At 47.8% G+C, this 14,578-nt stretch overlaps 1 protein-coding gene across 4 annotated transcripts in view; it reads right to left on the reverse strand.

The window, feature by feature from the left end:
- Positions 1-14,578, reverse strand: part of C1H11orf54 (chromosome 1 C11orf54 homolog) — a 188,176-nt gene that overhangs the window by 160,291 nt on the left and 13,307 nt on the right. For 2 of the 4 annotated variants that reach the window (XM_063920330.1, XM_063920329.1), the window contains exon 2: positions 7,234-7,322. The exons of the other annotated variants lie outside the window; for them this stretch is intronic. In XM_063920330.1, the coding sequence (XP_063776400.1) occupies positions 7,234-7,291 (58 nt within the window). In that variant the 5' untranslated portion in view covers positions 7,292-7,322. The remainder of the gene's footprint in view (positions 1-7,233; positions 7,323-14,578) is intronic. 4 annotated transcript variants of the gene reach the window in all.

The raw sequence follows: 14,578 nt of genomic DNA on the forward strand, positions 1-14,578 counted from the left end.
CAAAGTTGTAAAGCCGAGACCCCTCGGGCAGCCGCCCAAGATGAGCCCACTTTCCTTGTGGAATGGGCTTTTACAGATTTTGGCTGTGGCAGGCCTGCCACAGAATGTGCAAGCTGAATTGTACTACAAATCCAACGAGCAATAGTCTGCTTAGAAGCAGGAGCACCCTGCTTGTTGGGTGCATACAGGATAAACAGCGAGTCAGACTTTCTGACTCCAGCCGTCCTGGAAACATATATTTTCAGGGCCCTGACAACGTCAAGTAACTTGGAGTCCTCCAAGTCCCTAGTAGCCGCAGGCACCACAATAGGTTGGTTCATGTGAAAAGCAGAAACCACCTTAGGGAGAAATTGAGGACGAGTCCTCAATTCTGCCCTGTCAGAATGAAAAATTAAGTAAGGGCTTTTATATGATAAAGCCGCCAATTCTGACACACGCCTGGCTGAAGCCAGGGCTAACAGCATCGTCACCTTCCATGTGAGATATTTTAAGTCCACAGTGGTGAGTGGTTCAAACCAATGTGACTTAAGGAACCTCAAAACAACATTGAGATCCCAAGGTGCCACTGGAGGCACAAAAGGAGGTTGTATATGCAGTACCCCTTTTACAAATGTCTGAACTTCAGGTACTGAAGCCAGTTCTTTCTGGAAGAAAATCGACAGGGCCGAAATTTGAACCTTAATGGACCCTAATTTTAGGCCCATAGACAGTCCTGTTTGCAGGAAATGGAGGAAACGACCCAGTTGAAATTCCTCTGTAGGGGCCTTCTTGGCCTCACACCACGCAACATATTTTCGCCAAATGCGGTGATAATGTTTTGCGGTTACATCCTTCCTGGCTTTGACCAGGGTAGGGATGACTTCATCTGGAATGCCTTTTTCCTTCAGGATCCGGCGTTCAACCGCCATGCCGTCAAACGCAGCCGCGGTAAGTCTTGGAACAGACAAGGCCCCTGCTGGAGCAGGTCCTTTCTTAGAGGTAGAGGCCACGGGTCTTCCGTGAGCATCTCTTGAAGTTCCGGGTACCAAGTCCTTCTTGGCCAATCCGGAACCACGAGTATCGTTCTTACTCCTCTCCTTCTTATGATTCTCAGTACTTTTGGTATGAGAGGCAGAGGAGGGAACACATACACTGACTGGTACACCCACGGTGTCACCAGAGCGTCCACCGCTATTGCCTGAGGGTCCCTTGACCTGGCGCAATATCTGTCTAGTTTTTTGTTTAGACGTGACGCCATCATGTCCACCTTTGGTTTTTCCCAACGGTTTACAATCAGGTGGAAGACTTCTGGGTGAAGTCCCCACTCTCCCGGGTGAAGGTCGTGTCTGCTGAGGAAGTCTGCTTCCCAGTTGTCCACTCCCGGAATGAACACTGCTGACAGAGCTATCACATGATTTTCCGCCCAGCGAAGAATCCTTGCAGCTTCTGCCATTGCCCTCCTGCTTCTCGTGCCGCCCTGTCTGTTTACGTGGGCGACTGACGTGATGTTGTCCGATTGGATCAATACCGCCTGACCCTGAAGCAGGGGTTTCGCTTGACTTAGGGCATTGTAAATGGCCCTTAGTTCCAGAATGTTTATATGAAGAGATGTTTCCATGCTTGACCACAAGCCCTGGAAATTTTTTCCCTGTGTGACTGCCCCCCAGCCTCTCAGGCTGGCGTCCGTGGTCACCAGGACCCAATCCTGAATGCCAAATCTGCGGCCCTCTAGTAGATGAGCACTCTGCAGCCACCACAGAAGAGACACCCTTGTCCTTGTCGACAGGGTTATCCGCTGATGCATCTGAAGATGCGATCCGGACCATTTGTCCAGTAGATCCCACTGAAACGTTCTTGCATGGAATCTTCCGAATGGAATTGCTTCGTAAGAAGCCACCATTTTTCCCAGGACCCTCGTGCACTGATGCACTGACACCTGGCCTGGTTTTAGGAGGTTCCTGACTAGCTCGGATAACTCCCTGGCCTTCTCCTCCGGGAGAAACACCTTTTTCTGGACTGTGTCCAGAATCATTCCTAGGAACAGTAGACGTGTCGTTGGAATCAGCTGCGATTTTGGAATATTTAGGATCCACCCGTGCTGACGTAACACTACCTGAGATAGTGCTACTCCAACTTCTAACTGTTCCCTGGACCTTGCCCTTATCAGGAGATCGTCCAAGTAAGGGATAATTAAGACGCCTTTTCTTCGAAGAAGAATCATCATTTCGGCCATTACCTTGGTAAAGACCCGAGGTGCCGTGGACAACCCAAACGGCAGCGTCTGAAACTGATAATGACAGTTTTGTACTACAAACCTGAGGTACCCTTGGTGAGACGGGTAGATTGGGACGTGGAGATAAGCATCCTTGATGTCCAGAGACACCATATAGTCCCCTTCTTCCAGGTTTGCTATCACCGCTCTGAGTGATTCCATCTTGAATTTGAACCTCTTTATGTAAGTGTTCAGGGATTTCAGATTTAAAATTGGTCTCACCGAGCCATCCGGCTTCGGTACCACAAACAGCGTGGAATAATACCCCTTTCCCTGTTGTAGGAGGGGTACCTTGATTATCACCTGCTGGGAATACAGCTTGTGAATGGCTTCCAAAACTGCCTCCCTGTCGGAGGGAGACTTTGGTAGAGCAGACTTCAGGAACCGGCGAGGGGGAAACGCCTCGAATTCCAGTTTGTACCCCTGCGATACCACCTGTAGAATCCAGGGGTCCACTTGCGAGTGAGCCCACTGCGCGTTGAAATTCTTGAGACGGGCCCCCACCAAGTCTGAGTCTGCTTGTAAAGCCCCAGCGTCATGCTGAAGACTTGGCAGAAGCAGGGGAGGGCTTCTGCTCCTGGGAAGCGGCTGCATGGTGCAGTCTTTTTCCCCTTCCTCTGCCCCGGGGCAGGAAGGAATGGCCTTTAGCTCGCTTGTACTTATGGGAACGAAAGGACTGAGTTTGAAAAGACGGTGTCTTTTTCTGCTGATGTGAAGTGACCTGGGGTAAAAAGGTGGATTTTCCAGCCGTTGCCGTGGCCACCAGGTCCGATAGACCAGCCCCAAATAACTCCTCCCCTTTATACGGCAATACTTCCATATGTCGTTTGGAATCCGCATCGCCTGACCACTGTCGCGTCCATAACGCTCTTCTGGCAGAAATGGACATAGCACTTACTCTTGATGCCAGGGTGCAAATATCCCTCTGTGCATCACGCATATATAGTAATGCATCCTTCAAATGCTCTATAGTTAACAGTATATTGTCCCTATCCAGGGTATCAATATTTTCAGTCAGGGAATCCGAACACGCGACGCCAGCACTGCACATCCAGGCTGAAGCGATTGCTGGTCGCAGTATAACACCAGTATGTGTGTATATACTTTTAAGAATATTTTCCAGCCTTCTATCTGCTGGTTCTTTGAGGGTGGCCGTATCAGGAGACGGTAACGCTACTTGTTTAGATAAACGTGTGAGCGCCTTATCTACCCTAGGGGGTGTTTCCCAACGTGTCCTAACCTCTAACGGGAAAGGATATAGTGCCAATAATTTTTTAGAAATTAGCAGTTTTTTGTCGGGGGAAACCCACGCTTTATCACACACCTCATTTAACTCATCTGACTCAGGGAAAACTATTGGTAGTTTTTTCACACCCCACATAATACCCTTCTTTGTGGTACTTGTAGTGTCAGAAATGTTCAATGCTTCCTTCATTGCCGTGATCATGTAACGTGTGGCCCTACTGGACATTACGTTTGTCTCCTCACCGTCGACACTAGACTCAGTGTCTGGGTCTGTGTCGACCCACTGAGGTAACGGGCGTTTTAGGGCCCCTGACGGTGTCTGAGACGCCTGGACAGGCACTAATTGATTTGCCGGCTGTCTCATGTCATCAACCGTTCTTTGCAAAGTGCTGACATTATCACTTAATTCTTTAAATACGATCATCCAGTCAGGTGTCGACTCCCTAGGGGGTGACATCACTAACCCAGGCAATTGCTCCGCCTCCACATCATTTTCCTCCTCATACATGTCGACACACACGTACCGACACACAGCACACACGCCGGGAATGCTCTGATAGAGGACAGGACCCCACAAGCCCTTTGGAGAGACAGAGGGAGAGTCTGCCAGCACACACCAAGCGCTATATATATATATACACAGGGATAACCTTATATAAGTTTTATTCCCTTATAGCTGCTGTTTATATAGTTTTTAGCTGCCAATAGTGCCCCCCCTTCTCTTTTTTACCCTGAGTCAGTAGCAAGTCTGCAGGGGAGAGTCAGGGAGCCGTCCTTCCAGCGGAGCTGTGAGGGAAAATGGCGCTTGTGTGCTGAGGAGATAGGCTCCGCCCCTTCACGACGTCCTTATCTCCCGCTTTTTCTGTAAAAAATGGCAGGGGTTAAAATACATCCATATAGCCCCAGAGCTATATGTGATGTATTCTTTAGCCAATCTAAGGTATATCATGTTATATTGCATCTCAGGGCGCTCCCCCCCAGCGCCCTGCACCCTCAGTGACCGGAGTGTGAAGTGTGCTGAGAGCAATGGCGCACAGCTGCGGTGCTGTGCGCTACCTTAGTCTGAAGACAGGATCGTCTTCTGCCGCCGATTTCACCGGACCTCTTCGCTCTTCTGGCTCTGTAAGGGGGCCGGCGGCGCGGCTCCGGGACCCATCCAGGCTGAACCTGTGATCGTCCCTCTGGAGCTAATGTCCAGTAGCCTAAGAAACCCGATCCACTCTGCACGCAGGTGAGTCCGTTTCTTCTCCCCTTAGTCCCACGATGCAGTGAGCCTGTTGCCAGCAGGACTCACTGAAAATAAAAAACCTAAAATATACTTTTATTCTAAGCAGCTCAGGAGAGCCACCTAGCCTGCACCCTTCTCGTTCGGGCACAAAAATCTAACTGAGGCTTGGAGGAGGGTCATAGGGGGAGGAGCCAGTGCACACCTCCTGATCCTAAAGCTTTTATTCTTGTGCCCTGTCTCCTGCGGAGCCGCTATTCCCCATGGTCCTTACGGAGTTCCAGCATCCACTAGGACGTCAGAGAAATTTTAGATAAATTATATTCAGATAGATCTCAGCAGCAGAGTTCCTAATATCCTTTTGCAAGCCAGCGCCAGTAATAATACAATGCTAGCAGTACATATTAGTTCCACACATAAAAAGGTCTCTATTCCCCTTCTGAGATTGGACCCTGAAAATATCCGGCCCCCTCAATTAGCCAAAGTCCGCTCTAACTGTGCGCCTACAAGAATAAAAACAATATGGCCACAACTAACTTTTTTTAGTCACCTCGCAGCCAGCGAACTGTACGCTCACATTTTAGCATGGAGACTAAGTATCCTGTCTAATAATTCAGCGCGCCCACCGGGAGCTCCCGTTTCCGTCCCCTTCAGCGGCTCTCTTAACCCTTGCGTACACCATTCCTCTTACTGTGCGCTCGGCGTGGCCGCTGCTCCCGGATGTCCGGTCCAGCCGTAAACAGGTCCCCTACCTGCGCCTCTGTCGCTGGGTCTCCGCTGCTTCAGCGGTTACCTCATCGGCTCCATTACATTGCCGCCGGGGAGAAGACCGTCGTCCTGCGCTCCTGCGTTAGCTGTGGCCGCAGTGCCTGCCTGCTTAATTACTCACTGTTCTGCTCTGCCGCTGCCGATCTGAGAGAGCTGCCGATCCCTTCCACCGGGATCTTTGTCTCTCCAACTCAAGTACAGTTGATGAAGCTGTCACCCTCCTTTAATACAGGCTGGATCAGCTCACTTTTCAATTACAAATCTTCTTATGGAGCAGGAGCTCCTTTCCTGTGCTGATACCTCCAGCACAATTTTTCAAACTGGAGGGATGGGGGGGCGTGAAGGGGGAGTAGCCAGCTGTGCATAATTTTTTTTTCATTGTGCTACCTCCGGTCTGCATCCTTCACACCCCAGCTGTCTGAGATCTCCAGTGTCCCCTAGCGGATGAAAGAGAAATACATATATAGGACTAGAGAGAGAAAGATACAATAGATAAGTACTGTATACAGAACAAGAGAAAGAAAAACGTCCTAAGGAACACGAGTCTCCACTGCATTCCTGTCTGGGGGGCACAGCAGCCTCCTCTCTCCTCCCTACATGGCAGTGGCAGTGGAAGCAGTTACAGCTGATGGCAGTAACTAACACTGTTCACACTGCTCTACTAGCCCAAAGGCGCACGCAGCCCGTCCAGCAGCAACAACTCCCAGCACACACACAGCTCAGTCAGCACCCACTTGTATCAGCATGTGGTACCCGGGGACAGAGCAGCAAAGCACCGGCTGCATGAGCCTGCTCTCAGCCTATGTGAGCACCAGGAAAGGGATCATCCTGGCAACAGAGATAGTAGAGAGTTAAGCAGAGCATTGTGGAGTGGCCCACTTTCATGTATGTAGTGATGTGCCTGGCTGAGAAGAAACCAAGCACACCACTACATACATGACAGCGGGCAGCACTGCAGCAGCGCATAGACAGTAAATCGCGGGTGGATGCAGACGGTTCTCCACCCACAGTGCATATTCTTTTACTTTCTTTTCTATAAAGACTATTTTTTTAAACCAAATTATAACAGATGTTTAGTTATTTGTCTTCTAGGATTGTGTGATGGTCCACACTATTCTGTGGCCATATATGCTTACTAGTAATCATCCATTATCATCTAGTTTCTTGCAAAATCACTAGTTGTATTGTGCATAGTTGCCTACCCTCCTGCATTCTGCAGGAAACTCCCTGAAATAGTATCAATCTCCCTGACTACCTGAATAGTTCAGCAATCTCCCTAATTGCACCTTACCCCCCATTATGTAGCTGTTACATTGTTGGGTGAAAAAATAAATCAGAGATACATATATTCAAATGGGCTCATCAGTGGCATTTCCCTGTATTGGTTATAAGGCACAACGATCCCTACGGCTACATGCATTTTAAATAAGGTTTCTCATGGCCACTTACTGCATATGGAAGCTCTTGTAAAACACAATACACAAACAAATCCTGAAAATATCAGTCTTTTCTTCAACGAGTAGATCTGATAAACTTTGGGGCTCATTGGTTTTTTTTTTTATAATTATCCACTTTTCCCTCAACAAGTAGTAGCCCAACTCCTTCGTAGCATTGCATGCAGAATTCAGAAACATGGAAGCATATTTAAAAAATGCTAAAATTAAATTATAAGTTTACATTTTAAAAGCGGAGCTGTGAAATTCTTAACGTTAAGTAGAAAACCACTGTATGAATTATGACCCACCTCTTGCAATATCCTCCAGGGCAGGTAGATGAAGGACACAACTTTCAGTGTCTGCCATTATTCCACAGTGATAGAGTAACTAGGAGTATCTAAACAAAATGTTTCCAGAAGAGACTAAAGTTCAGTTACTGAAAGACCATTATTAATCATTAAAAAGTTAAACAAGTGGGGACGTTTCTCTTCTTCACTTATGAATATTACAGATCACAAAACAATCCAAACTTACAGTTGTATAAGGAAAGGTGCAAAGCAATCATTATAATACACACTTGTGTTTCTGCGTTTCCTTACATATACGCAGCATGACATGTACACCTTTGGGCCAGGAACACAAAATTTGGGTCGTTATAAAATTACACAATTATTTTATAAGATCTAATCAGAGTTTCTGTATGTTAGCACTGATGAAAAAAATAATTTTGCCAATTTTTATCCACTAATTACCAGCCCTTCAAAATTACTGCTAAACATAACAGTAATAGTCAGTGTCGGCGGCAGAACAGAGCAACACTTAAATTGCGCCATCTAGTAACCACCGGAATTCTAAACTCTTTAATTCCCCCCCATAGAGGTGAGGAGCAGTATTCGCCTTTTATTATACAGATTGGTATACAGTTGCTACCTTATTTATTCTGACTTACTAAGTATTTGTGTAACCTCTAGACATGGGATTCCAGTTTCCAGCTACAGCAGCCCTATTCCCATATAGCACAAGTTCAGAACCAACGGGTGCAGCCAATAAATAAATTAATATATATATATATATATATATATATATATATATATATATATATATATATAATCTAGAAAAAAAATAAGAAAGCGCCTTCTAGTGCAGTAAATAGGAATCTGATTTTCGGATACCTTCACCAGTATAATACACCCTTGAAATGCTTAAATACCATTTCAAGTGGACATATCCACTTTTTATGTCACATAGGTCCAGTGGGTAATCGCAATCAGGATGGCTTTTCCTTCACCATGTAAGAACTTTGTATATCTCTGGTCCCTGACCAATTCAGATAAAAACAAGGAGGGGGGAGGTACAAGAAAAATGCCACCAATAGTGTAGTATTTTCAACACAATTTAATGGCTTACATAAAGTAAAAAGTATGCCCATACATTTATAAAGATAAAAGATAGCTTATCTGATATACAGCAATTCGATCAGGTCAGTAGTCTCAATGCATTTCGTCCCTACGGCATCTGAAGCCTTGACTTCATCAGGAGTGTACTGCCCCATTGCCCCTCTGCTCTATTTATCCTAGAGATAATTACTTAATTAGGGGGGTGTTTGCCGCCCTCTACATAATTCTGGCCTGCCCCTTCCAATTGTTTTGTATATTTCTGTTTTGTCTCCTTGGAGACACCAATTAGGGAACGGCCAGCTTGTGGCGGCTTCCGGTAGCGCGATGACATCAGGCCGCCGGTTGCCGCCCACATTCTTGTCACCGACGTCCCGCTCTCTTTTCCTGCCCCAGTCTCCCGAACGGGATGACGCGGCCAAAGTGCGTAATGACGTCCACAACTCCGGTCACGTGTCCTGAGCGCAAATGTCCACGCATGAGCAGGGGATACAACTGTCACATTGCCGCCTCCCTACCCATACGAAGAACCTGCGCCCTCTTGGACACATAACACTTGGGACCGTTTGACATTGCACACACAGTTTTTAAAAACTTTTTCCTAAAAACATAGTACTTATAAATAAACAGGTGCAATATATTCAATTACATAAACAATAGGAACAAGGGGCTAAAAATACTACCAACACATAAAACAATAAATCCAAATTCTAAAATTATCAATCATAAAACAATTAACCACATATAGGGGGTAATTCCAAGTTGATCGCAGCAGGAATTTTTTTAGCAGTTGGGCAAAACCATGTGCACTGCAGGAGAGGCAGATATAACATGTGCAGAGAGAGTTAGATTTGGGTGTGGTGTGTTCAATCTGCAATCTAATTTGCAGTGTAAAAATAAAGCAGCCAGTATTACCCTGCACAGAAATAAAATAACCCACCCAAATCTAACTCTCTGCACATGTTATATCTGCCTCCCCTGCAGTGCACATGGTTTTGCCCAACTGCTAAAAAATTTCCTGCTGCGATCAACTTGGAATTACCCCCATAGGACATATATATAATAGCAGCAATATGGATCCCGAAGTTTAACATTAAGAGAAAAAGCCTAATAGTAAATGGATTATAAAAAGGGTACGATTTCATAATTATCATTTAAACCACGTGGCACAAGGGTGTTCAGCTCAAAAATCCAATACATTTCACGTCTAGACAATTTATTCTCACGGTCCCCACCTCTGGGACCCATCTTCACTAGTTAAGTTGCTTTGAACCTTAAAGCCTTCACATCTGAGGCATGAAACGTTTTAAAATGATGAGGAATCGTGTGGCTTTCAACTTAATTTTTGATGCTTCTTACGTGTTCCTGAATTCTTATTTTCAGGGGCCTTTTTGTTTTCCCTATATTTCTCTGACGTCCTAAGTGGATGCTGGGACTCCGTAAGGACCATGGGGAATAGCGGCTCCGCAGGAGACTGGGCACAACTAAAGAAAGCTTTAGGACTACCTGGTGTGCACAGGCTCCTCCCACTATGACCCTCCTCCAGACCTCAGTTAGAATCTTGTGCCCGGCTGAGCTGGATGCACACTAGGGGCTCTCCTGAGCTCCTAGAAAGTATATTTTAGGTTTTTTATTTTACAGTGAGATCTGCTGGCAACAGACTCACTGCAGCGAGGGACTAAGGGGAGAAGAAGCGAACCTACCTAACTGGTGGTAGCTTGGGCTTCTTAGGCTACTGGACACCATTAGCTCCAGAGGGATCGAACACAGGACCCGACCTCGATCATTCGGTCCCGGAGCCGCGCTGCCGGCCCCCTTACAGAGCCAGAAGCAAGAAGTGTTCCGGAAAATCGGCGGCAGAAGACTTCTGTCTTCAACAAGGTAGCGCACAGCACTGCAGCTGTGCCCCATTGCTCCTCATGCACACCTCACACTCCGGTCACTGATGGGTGCAGGGCGCTGGGGGGGGGGGGTGCCCTGAGCAGCAATATAAACACCTTGGCTGGCAAATCCTCACAATATGTAGTCCCAGGGCTATATATGTGATAAATTACCCCTGCCAGAATTCCTGAAAAAAGCGGGAGAAAAGTCAGCCGAAAAAGGGGCGGGGCTAACTCCCTCAGCACACTGGCACCATTTTTTCTTCACAGTGCAGCTGGAAGACGGCTCACCCAGGCTCTCCCCTGTAGTTTTCAGGCTCAAAGGGTTAAAAAGAGAGGGGGGGGCACTAAATTTAGGCGCAATATGTGTATACAAGCAGCTATTGGGGGGAAAAAATCACTCAGTTATAGTGTTAATCCCTGCATTATATAGCGCTCTGGTGTGTGCTGGCATACTCTCTCTCTGTCTCCCCAAAGGACTTTGTGGGGTCCTGTCCTCAGTCAGAGCATTCCCTGTGTGTGTGCGGTGTGTCGGTACGGCTGTGTCGACATGTTGGATGAGGAAGGTTACGTGGAGGCGGAGCAGAGGCCGATAAATGGGATGTCGCCCCCTGTGGGGCCGACACCAGAGTGGATGGATAGGTGGAAGGTATTAACCGACAATGTCAACTCCTTACATAAAAGGCTGGATGACGTAACATCTGTGGGACAGCCGGCTTCTCAGCCCGCGCCTGCCCAGGCGTCTCAAAGGCCATCAGGGGCTCAAAAAACGCCCGTTACCTCAGATGGCAGACACAGATGTCGACACGGAGTCTGACTCCAGTGTCGACGAGATTGAGACATATACACAATCCACTAGGAACATCCGTTGCATGATATCGGCAATGAAAAATGTGTTACACATTTCTGACATGAACCCAAGTACCACATAAAAGGGGTTTTATGTTTGGGGAGAAATAGCAGCCAGTGTTTTGTTCCCCCATCAGATGAGTGAATGAAGTGTGTAAAGAAGCGTGGGTTCCCCCGATAAGAAACTGGTAATTTCTAAAAAGTTACTGATGGCGTACCCTTTCCCGCCAGAGGATAGGTCACGTTGGGAGATATCCCCTAGGGTGGATAAGGCGCTCACACGTTTGTCAAAAAAGGTGGCACTGCCGTCTTAGGATACGGCCACTTTGAAGGAGCCTGCTGATAAAAAGCAGGAGGCTATCCTGAAGTCTGTATATACACACTCAGGTACTATACTGAGACCTGCAATTGCCTCAGCATGAATAGTGCTGCTGCAGCGTGGTCTGATACCCTGTCAATATTAATACCCTAGACAGAGATAATATTTTGCTAACATAGAGCATATTAAAGACGTCGTCTTATATATGAGGGATGCACAGAGGGATATTTGCCGGCTGGCATCCAGAATTAAGGCAATGTCCATTCTGCCAGGAGGGTATTAGAGAACATGGAGATTCTGCCTTATAAGGGTGAGGAATTGTTTGGGGATGGTCTCTGGGACCTCGTATCCACAGCAACAGCTGGGAAGAAAAAAAGTTTACCTCAGGTTTCCTCACAGCCTAAGAAAGCACTGTATTTTCAGGTACAGTCCTTTCGGCTTCAGAAAAGCAAGCGTGTCAAAGGCGCTTCCTTTCTGCACAGAGACAAGGGAAGAAGGAAAAAGCTGCAACAGACAGCCAGTTCCCAGGATCAAAAATCTTCCCACGCTTCCTCTGAGTCCACCGCATGACGCTGGGGCTCCACAGGTGGAGACAGGTGCGGTGGGGGCGCGTCTCGGGAACTTCAGGGACCAGTGGGCTTGCCCACAGGTGGATCCCTAGGCTCTGCAAGTAGTATCACAGGGATACAAGCTGGAGTTCGAGGCGACTCCCCCTCACATCAGCCTTGCCTGCTGCCCTCGGAGAAAGGGAGGTAGTACTGGCGGCAATTCACAAGCTGTCCTTCCAGCAGGTGAAATCAAGGTACCCCTCCTTCAACAAGGCCGGGGTTACTATCCCAAAATGTTTGTGGTACCGAAACCAGACGGTTCGGTGAGACCCATTCTAAAATTGAAATCCTTGAACACTTATATACGAAGGTTCAAGTTCAAAATGGAATCGCTCAGGGCGATTATTGCAAGCCTGGAGAATTTCATGGTATCACTGGACATCAAGGATGCTTACCTGCATGTCCCTATTTACCCTCCTCACCAGGAGTACCTCAAAATTGTGGTACAGGTTTGTCATTACCAATTCCAGACGTTGCCGTTGGTCTGTCCCCGGCACTGAGGGTATTTACCAAGGTAATGGCCGAATTAATTATCCCGTACTTGGACGATCTCCTTATAAAGGCGAGGTCCAGGGAGCAGTTGTTCGTCGGAGTAGCACTATCTCAAGAAGTGCTACAACAGCACGGCTGGATACTGAATATTCCAAAGTCGCAGCTGGTTCCTACGACGCGCCTACTGTTCCTGGGTATGGTTCTGGACACAGAACAAGAAAAAAGGGTTTCTCCCGGAGGAGAAGTCCAAGGAGTTGTCGTCTCTAGACAGAGACCTCCTAATACAAATACAGGTGTCGGTGCATCAATGCACGCGAGCCCTGGGAAAGATGGTAGCTTCTTACGAAGAAATTCCATTTGGCAGGTTCCATGCAAGGATCTTCCAGTGGGATCTGTCGGACAAGTGGTCCGGGTCGCATCTTCAGATGCATCGGCGGATAACCCTGTCTCCAAGGGCCAGGGTGTCGCTGTTGTGGTGGCTGCAGAGTGCTCATCTTCTAGAGGGCCGCAGATTCGGCATACAGGACTGGGTCCTGGTTACCACGGATGCCAGCCTTCGAGGCTGGGGGGCAGTCACACAGGGAAGAAACTTCCAAGGACTATGGACAAGTCAGGAGACTTCCCTACACATAAATATTCTGGAACTAAAGGCCATTTACAATGCCCTAAGTCAGGCTAGACCCCTGCTTCAACACCGGCCGGTGCTGATCCAGTCAGACAACATCACGGCGGTCGCTCATGTAAACCGACAGGGCGGCACAAGAAGCAGGATGGCGATGGCCGAAGCCACAAAGATTCTCCGATGGGCGGAAAATCATGTGTTAGCACTGTCAGCAGTGTTCATTCCCGGAGTGGACAACTGGGAAGCAGACTTTCTCAGCAGACATGACCTCCACCCGGGAGAGTGGGGACTTCATCCAGAAGTCTTCCAAATGATTGTACACCGTTGGGAAAGGCCACAGGTGGACATGATGGCGTCCCGCCTCAACAAAAAGCTAAAAAGATATTGCGCCAGGTCAAGGGACCCTCAGGCGATAGCTGTGGACGCTCTGGTAACACAGTGGGTGTACCAGTCGGTGTATGTGTTCCCTTCTCTGCCTCTCATACCCAGGGTAATGAGAATAATAAGAAGGAGAGGAGTAAGAACTATACTCATTGTTCCGGATTGGCCAAGAAGAGCTTGGTACCCAGAACTCCAAGAAATTATCTCAGAGGACCCATGGCCTCTGCCGCTCAGACAGGACCTGCTGCAGCAGGGGGCCTGTCTGTTCCAAGACGTACCGCGGCTGCGTTTGACGGCATGGCGGTTGAACGCCGGATCCTGAAGGAAAAGGGCATTCCGGAGGAAGTTATCCCTACGCTAATTAAAGCTAGGAAAGAAGTGAGCGCAAACCATTATCACCGCATATGGCGGAAATATGTTGCGTGCTGTGAGGCCAGGAAGGCCCCAACGGAGGAATTTCAGCTAGGTCGATTTCTGCACTTCCTACAGTCAGGGGTGACTATGGGCCTAAAATTGGGTTCCATTAAGGTCCAGATTTCGGCTCTATCGATTTTCTTCCAAAATAGAACTGGCTTCACTGCCTGAAGTTCAGAATTTTGTTAAGGGAGTGCTGCATAGTCAGCCCCCGTTTGTGCCTCCAGTGGCACCGTGGGATCTCAACGTGGTGTTGGATTTCCTGAAGTCGCATTGGGTTGAGCCACTTAAATCCGTGGAGCTAAAATACCTCACGTGGAAAGTGGTCATGCTGTTGGCCTTGGCGTCGGCCAGGCGTGTATCAGAATTGGCGGCTTTATCATGCAAAAGCCCTTATCTGATTTTTTTATATGGATAGGGCGGAATTGAGGACTCGTTCCCAATTCCTTCCTAAGGTGGTATCAGTGTTTCATGTGAACCAACCTATTGTGGTGCCTGCGGCTGCTTGGGACTTGGAGGATTCCAAGTTGCTGGACGTAGTCAGGGCCCTGAAAAATATGTTTCCAGGACGGCTGGAGTCAGGAAAACTGACTCGCTATTTATCCTATATGCACCCAACAAGCTGGGTGCTCCTGCTTCTAAGCAGACTATTGCTCGCTGGATCTGTAGCACGATTCAACTTGCACATTCTGCG

The sequence above is a fragment of the Pseudophryne corroboree genome, chromosome 1 (assembly GCF_028390025.1).
Source record: "Pseudophryne corroboree isolate aPseCor3 chromosome 1, aPseCor3.hap2, whole genome shotgun sequence".
Classification (NCBI taxonomy): Eukaryota; Metazoa; Chordata; class Amphibia; order Anura; family Myobatrachidae; genus Pseudophryne; species Pseudophryne corroboree.